The sequence below is a fragment of the Fulmarus glacialis genome, unplaced genomic scaffold (genome assembly GCF_000690835.1).
Source record: "Fulmarus glacialis isolate BGI_N327 unplaced genomic scaffold, ASM69083v1 scaffold167, whole genome shotgun sequence".
NCBI lineage: Eukaryota > Metazoa > Chordata > Aves > Procellariiformes > Procellariidae > Fulmarus > Fulmarus glacialis.
Genome location: NW_009223560.1, coordinates 12,545 through 20,508, shown reverse-complemented (window position 1 = coordinate 20,508; position 7,964 = coordinate 12,545). Strand labels below are relative to the sequence as shown.

Sequence of the window (7,964 nt, the reverse complement as noted above, 5' to 3'; positions counted from 1 at the left end):
CACAAACTGAAACGCACAGGCAGGAAGAAGAGTTTATTTTTACAATCTGTCTGAAAAGTACCCTATAAAATAGCATGAAATACTCCCGTGAACTGCACCTCAGACATTGCAGGAACTCCATCTGCTAGAGACAGATGCAAAGCAGATAGTTTCTTCCGAAAAATTGCCAAGCAAATCTAAAAAGAGTGGGAAGGATCACTCGCTTATAAAAGAACTGGCCTCTTCCAAAGCGTACCCTGGACTCTATCAGGCACTTCACTGTGAACAGTTACAGAATAATCTGCCTCGGTAGGAGTTTTTCTCTCACTCTCAACCAAAGAGAGATGATGATATCCCATATGAGTGTATCCATTCATTTGCTTAGGTCATACCTCAAGCCACGATACCTTTATTAGAAAAACGTAATGCTTTTGAATCTTATTAAGACTTTGACAAGCAATGGGCTCTGTGTATTAACTGTATTAAAAATAGTCTCTATTCTTATTTGCTGTCTTTCGATCTTGCCTTTACAAGAGGAAATCACTCAGCAGTCGTAGATGTTTCTTCTCACGATGGCCTGATTTCTGTCACATGTAGGAGACTACTACACTATTAATTGTTACATTTCAATAAGGTGTCTGAGTTTCTCCACCTTCACACAAACTCAGACACCATTTCTTTCTAAAGATAAGTTTAAAATTATAATTTTAAAATTTGTGTTTTCTCTCACAACACAAGAATGAAAATTTTGTACTGAATACACCTGATTTTAGAAAACGCTAAATTATTTATATAAAAAAGTAGGAAAATTATGCTGCGTAAGTTTTAAGCCCTTCAACCCTCCTGGAAGCTACGACTAGATTAAGGAATTATTCTTTTTACAGAAGAAATCTGTAAAAAGTTTCAGGCTATTTTATTTAACACAAATTCTTCTGGTAACACACCAGTTACCTAGCCACATTAAATCTTAAATCAGATATTTAGAAATCTTTAGTATAGCAACTCAAAATAAGCAGATCTTAGGAAAGCATCCTTCCAAAATAATTCATGCAAATTATGGATTTTCTGTTAGTCTGAAAGTAAAGTGTGAAGTAAAAGGCTATCATACTGAGAAATTTTTAGTTCTTTGAAGTAATCAACAGTGAAAGAAACGTATTTTTTGTCAATTAATACCACTGTTCTAAGGTTAGACTAAATAGTTTGCTTTCTAAAGTCACCCAAATTGTACAAATGCACTCTGAGCACTGACTGGCAGACAGACCTCAACAGACGTTCAGTTTTCAACCCGTCAGTCCAGAATTCTTGTTACTCAGCTGTATGTATGATGTTTTTTCTGCACAATAGGTAGAAAATACCTGTGCTGTTTCTGACCTGTATGTGTTTTAACATGACACTGCTTAGTAAGAGCTGTGTGCTGCTTAAAAGTTTTATGCATTTTCTCCACAAGCCACTTATATATGTTCTGCTTACAGTTTAAATTTTGAAGTCTCATTTTAATGTGTCGGACATATCCCATCTCCCCCTAAACTCCGTGGCAGAAACTGAGCATACAACATCAAAAGCAAACCATTTCTACATAGATATCAAAGATCTGCTCCCAAATCTGGAGATTTGTCACACCTAAAACTCTAACAAACAAGATCCTTCAGTGGCCCTATACAATCTCCTACACGAAGTGGATGCTAAGAAAGGGAAAATCCTCAATGTCTTAGCTGTACTCATATTGCACATCTGTCAACATACACTCTCCAGGTACTATTGCTAGTTGTTACAAAAGATTGCTGTTCTCTAGGGGAGAAGAGTGGAGAAGGACAAGTAGGAATGAGTTAGCATATCCTGTTTCCCATTTTAGTGAAAACCACTCTCAAAGAAATAAAGGTTTTGCTTTTCCTGTTCACAGAATGAAACGATTTAGTCACATACTCACTTCTTGTGTGTGAGGTCCAGACCACTGTTGACTATTCCCTCCACCTTGACATTTTTCTGTCCACAAATATTTCCGTAACTGTCATATCCTGAAAGCAGTCTTGCAGCTGCTCCTGTAGCTATTGAAAAGCCACAGATAAAACCCTGGAGGAGAAAAAACCCCACAGTTTAGTAATACTCTGTTTGACGGCTGGGCAAAGTCAGTTTAATTCATTTGTTTCTAAGCAGAAGTTCTTTAAAAATTCTCTCAGTCTGAAAAAGGAAAGACAAGGACCATCCACAGAGAACTGTTGTGCAATTAAAAAATGGAATGCAAGCCAAAAGAGGGTTCAGGCATCTAACACTTCATATTATCCAGCATAGTTAAGAATCTTGTAGCTGTTTTTTTGAGAGTCATATTGTCAGCAAGTGGTGCATGAAGCAGAAGGGAGGCAAAGGGCAGGAAGTGATGGAGAGCTACAGGCAGAGCTGGAGTTGTTAAGGGTTAGTATGTATCTTAGAGGACTCCAGACAGTCCAGATTTTCTTGCTTTAAGCTTTTTTTTCTCCTTCAAATCATGTGCTTTCAAAGATGAACTAGAATGAAGAGGCCTATCTGATATAAGTTCCTTTTAAGGAAATCCTCTTAAACAAGTGACCAGGTCAAGGCCACTATGCTTCCAGATGCTGGGTTCAAATGCAGGAAAGCAACAGACCGAGCAAGAGAATGCAAAATGGCTCACACAGAGTAATGTGGAAAATACCCAATGTCATGTAGGTCTTGCTGCGAACTTTCAGAGATATTTCACTAGCAAAACCAAGATCAAGCGGTGATTATGCGAACAGGAGACTGGCCCAAAGGAATCATTAGCTCTCTAGCAACACCACTGACAGGGAGGAGTGAACCATTGTCTCGCTCCACTACCATCAATGAACTATTTTTTTACAGGCTAAGATTTGAGAAGGGAAAGCAGAGTAAACAGCTGAGACAAATGCACGGAGCAACAGATGGCAGCAACAGGATCAGATGAGGTGATGACAACAGGTAATAAAGTCGGCATGGAACAGTTAAAATGTGGGTGGTTTTAAAGGTCTGAAGATAAAGGAGAGTGACCTTCTCTGACCAACAGGCTATCACTATAGAGAAATTCCAGACAGCAAGCCTGTCAGTATCTTTCTCTTGCCAATGCACTAATGTACTTACAGACTTAGTACTCAAAGTGAAAACAAGGGCAAAGTGAGCAAAAGGCTATCACAAGTAATAATTAAAGCTGATTTCCAGCACTCACTTTCAATTTCTCGGATCCCTTATTATTCTGTAAAGGACAAACTAGCATGCATTTTACATACAATAGTACTCAGGTTCTTGGCTGGTTCAAGAATTTTTCCTGTATACACAGGGTAAGGGAAATCATGCAATTCCTCCCCCATCTAAGCGAATTTATAACAGTGCTGGGATGCCCTCCTGACCCATCATGGTACCTGACTCTTCAAGTGAAGTCCCCTAGAACAGTAACTAACAGGGTATTTGACCCAATAGGATAATTGCTCTCTATATCATATTGCTTAGACAGGAAAATCTGGGACACTCACCCACAGCAGACTAATTTATAATTGGGGGAACAGGTAGGTGTAGACTGAGTAACCAGGGAACGTCAACAAAGGCAGGAAAAAAACAACCACAAAAAAGAGCTGCTTGTTTCAGGAAGTACTGTACTTTTTATGACTTTAAGATATTCACATTACAGTAAGAATGTAATTCATATGATTTAAACAAAACATTATCATCTTTGCATTTGAAGTACAGCCAATGACAAATGCTTTGGGGAAAGAAAAAGAAATTTTTCAATGGAATAATTCCAAAGACCAGAGATCAAGGGGCAGTAGAAAAGAAAGCTGACAGCACAGAAGTCCCAAACTCCTAAGGGCTACTGCTTGGAACACAGCAGTACAAGACAGTGACAGACATATGTAGGAAGAACAGCATATGTAGGTCCATGAAACTAAACAAGATGAAAAGAAGTGTATTTCTAGTTTTCACTAATCTGCAGCTCTTGGAGGTTTGTCTTTTTAACATAAAGTGCACAGTATTGTGAGGCTGTCTTCAGGAAGGTGACGGTTTCATCACACAGGACAAAGCTGGGATAACTTGGATATGTACTTACTACCCATTTCTGTTCTACAGCTGATGGTTTCCATGCCAGTATACCCTGACCTTATCCAGTGACTACATTACTGAAGGGTTTAAAAACTTCTTTCTAATGAATGCAAACTCTTCAACTCCGTAATGTTCACAGAATCCTTTGAGTTTTACTCACCATTCCTACGCAGAAGAGGATGAATAAGAGCAGCCATGGTACATCGGTGCAGCTGTGGTCCTCCAGAGGCTTCCACTCTCGTTTAGAGCTCTTGTGTGAGAAGAGAGAGATGAGGTTAACAACACTTTTAAAATTGTATTCTGCTCATAATAGAAAAAGGCAGAAAATTATTCTCCAGGGCATTAAAATACAGTAGGAGTTATCTTTAAACTCGATATAGGTGAAGCAGTTTGGTCAAAAAACTTAAAGGGTAAGGTGCATGAAAGACACTTCAAAAGAAGTGCCTCCACTGGAAGCTAGATCGACAAAGAATTATTTATCCAGAAAACAGGTGATTTACCCAGCAATTTACAGGTATTTGTCCACAAAACAGGTTATTTTCATTTTTTTTTTTATTAACAGAAAAGAGAAGCTAATGGCATGGAATCAACAATATCTGCTATTGCAGTTTTCCACAGCTACCTTCCAGTAATCTGCTTTCCAAGAAGGATAAAAGGTTAAACTTTTCCAAAGCTCCGAAGTTTTAAAACACAAACACTATTGGCAGGTTCAACAAGTACAGCGCATGTAAAAAAGAGGTAATAAGTTGCTGTTAAAGGAATAGTTCTCTACCTGCCAAGAGGCAGCTGAGCTTAACACTCCAACAAAGAAATTCCTAGTCAGTATTGCCCAGGTGCCAGAAAGGAAAGTCATGTACTTGAAGGTTGAAATACTCAATGATGGAGGCTCTATTGCAAAAGTATAAAGAGGTAGTTGTAAGCAATTCAAATAGTTTGCTGCTCATGAGGTAAAATTTCTCAAGTGTGTATACACTACTAAGATAATTAAAGTCTGTTAAAAACAGTCATTTTGCCATCTAGGCAAAATGTTTTTAAGAAAAGAATGATTTTAAGAAAAGAATGAGCATTGGCTGTAGCACAAAACTAACCACCGTATCAGAATTTGTTATAATAAAAATGTTGATTATGGCTACTTTTAAAAATACACAGTTACACACACAAGCTTTTTCAATTAGCTCCCAAATACTAACTGTTCACATATATCTACTAAGACCCAGAAAATGCACACATTGTTTTCGTACTTGAGGAAGAAAAGGAGATCGATACAGCGAGAATACAGAACAGCGCTCTTCAGAGACAGAGCAAAAGGGGTAACCTATTCAAATTTTGAATCTTTTTCCTCTCAGGACTCTGAAGCATCTTCAAGACTTTGTTGACAAGGCAGCCCATGTCAGTACTGAATTAAAACAGAATGGTTGGATGAAATATCAACTGCTTTTATCTCCAGAATGTATTTTTGCAGATTTTTATCAAAAAAAGTTACAGCATGTAACTCGTGATATTAGCAAGGTGGTTTCTTTGGTATTACTTTGGTATTACTTTGGTTTTTCCTAATTCACAAAGCAACCTTTTCAAACACTACCATTAGAAAACTACAAACTGGGTACAATATAAATTAAATCCTGCATGCACCATGCTTCAAAAAGCATGGTTTTCTAAGTAGTCTGACTTTGCATTAGGGAATTCCTCACTACTTTTGCAGTCTTGTATTAAGGAAGTTCCACTTGCAGATGTTATATTTATATTTTTAATTCAAACTGTGCAAATTCACTGTGAGTTCTGAACAGTCAAACTTCTTTTTCTTTTACTCAATAATCAGTAGTGAGAGGTACGAAAAGGTCACATTATGCACTCTACTACACTCATTCAACGAAACTGTCTTCTGATCCTGGCAGTTCACACTTAAAACTAACACACTATTCAAACTTAACATTTACAACAAGATTGTGACATTTATATTGTTATAATTAGCATAATCATAATTGCATAAAATATGTAAAGCTTCATACTTCCTATTCCTAAATCCACTCAAGAACTCTGGATTCTTTAGAGATTTATTTACAAACAGCAGAGATAAAGTTCAGCTATAGCTGCATCTTAGGAGTAAGCTGCCCTTGACAAAAGAGGGAACAGTAAGATGCACCACATAGTGTGGTTTGTTTGTTTTGTTGAGTTTTTTTATCCTTTCTGTACCATCTGCAAACAAAATCTTTTAATAGGATTTTTAAAAGCCACTGGACATCCTCTGGAATAGCTCTGGGAAAGATTTACGTTGTCTGACTAGTCACAGTTACCATAAGTAATCCATTTTATTTACTAAGTGGACTGCAATTTGTATGTCAAAAAGAAGCTTGAAATGTCATGGTGTAGCACCTAATTAGAAGGTTACACAGGGGAATTCATTCTGTGCCCATAGTCTTTACTCTGCTCCAAAACATAATATTAAAAAACAAACAAACAAAACAAAAAAGGAAGGTATTTTAAACAAAAAGTACGCTTGGGGGCAACTCAAAAGGCACTAAATACTTACCAACACTGCATTTAACCACCTAGCATGCTAACATGGTGTGAAAATTATACATCTTTAGAACAACCGCCCTTCTCTAGTAGCATGTCCAATCTTTCTTCTCTCCAGACCTTGCTACAACCCAAGCTAGTTGCCATTATCTACCTGCTGTTTACTTCTCAGTTGCTTCCTTGTATTCTGGATTCCCACTGAATCTTCTTCCATAGCTTCACAGCCCTTCATCCTCATCTTTGATGTTGGTGTCTACGTCTCTCTAGTGACTGCTCCCTGTCCACTCTACACCCGTAGACATTTACTCAGACAGTGATATTCATGCTTGGGCAACACAAATTGCTAATCTATGGTCAACATAAGGTCTAACAAATGTTGTTTGTTCTGCAGCCTGGAAACTATGCTTTGCCTCCAATGTAACTGAAATACCATAAAATTTTAGCAGATATGCTTTGCCTGCAATTCTAAATCAGCGCTTCTACTGATTTCAGTCTTTCCTCCAGATAGATTAAGAGCCTTCAGTATTTGCTGATGCAAGAAAGCTAGATAACCTAGAGGAAAAAGAAAATTTTTTGAAATTATTTGATTAATTTTAAGTTTTCTCTTAAAACAGAGCTTTCATAATTTATGCTATGCTCTCTATGGACATTCTTGCCATTAACAAAGCCCAGGACTACCTGTGCACTGTTATGACAGCACGGAGAATCAGAAGCACTATCAGTCAACAGTGGAAAGCAGGCAAAAGAGCCTGTCTCTTCAAGACAGACTTGCAGGTTGGGAACACTCTTCCGACCCATCACAGCTCTTCTGTGCTGATTTTGAGTTATTTACTCAAGAGGCCAAATGAGTGTGTTCGGAAGTTTACGTCTGTCCATTCTGCAGAAGACTTAGCAAAAACAAATCAGAACTGTTGGGTGCAGCACAATTTTACAATTATGTCTTAATTCCACACCTAGAAAGTTGGATGTTTAAAGTTAGGCTTTCTCTTGCATAAAAGAAGTGTCAAGAATGCCACCACATTAGCTGTTGGCTTTTCTAGTCGAATTCAGAGCTACACGGTCTCAAGACAGCAAGTACTTGTATGCAAATGCAAAATAAAAAGGGGTTATTTTCTTGGTATTCATTGCATCCAATCACTTCAAAACAAACATAGAACCCCTCCTCCCCAGATTTCTTTCTCCCTGCCATTTGCAAAATATACCTTTGCAGCACCAATAGCAGGTCTGAATTTACGTCTCTTCTGCATACTGTAATATACTTCTTCACAGGTATCAGCATAGCACAAAACCAATGGTTACCACTTTCACTGTTAACTGTAACAGCTTTACAGAATGCTACCATACAAGCACTCACCTGACCCAACCAGAGCGCAACACACACATAAGGGCACAAAAAAGGGTAAAAA

The 7,964-nt window shown here is 37.9% G+C and overlaps 1 protein-coding gene across 1 annotated transcript in view; it reads right to left on the bottom strand.

The window, feature by feature from the left end:
- SLC44A1 (solute carrier family 44 (choline transporter), member 1) overlaps positions 1 to 6,796 on the bottom strand; it is a 46,425-nt gene extending 39,629 nt beyond the window's left edge. The window contains exons 1-3 of the mRNA XM_009581823.1: positions 6,713 to 6,796; positions 4,202 to 4,291; positions 1,907 to 2,049 (exon numbers count right to left, since the gene is read on the bottom strand). Coding sequence (XP_009580118.1) covers positions 1,907 to 2,049; positions 4,202 to 4,291; positions 6,713 to 6,796 — 317 coding nt within the window. The remainder of the gene's footprint in view (positions 1 to 1,906; positions 2,050 to 4,201; positions 4,292 to 6,712) is intronic.
- Between the last annotated feature and the right edge of the window lie 1,168 nt (positions 6,797 to 7,964).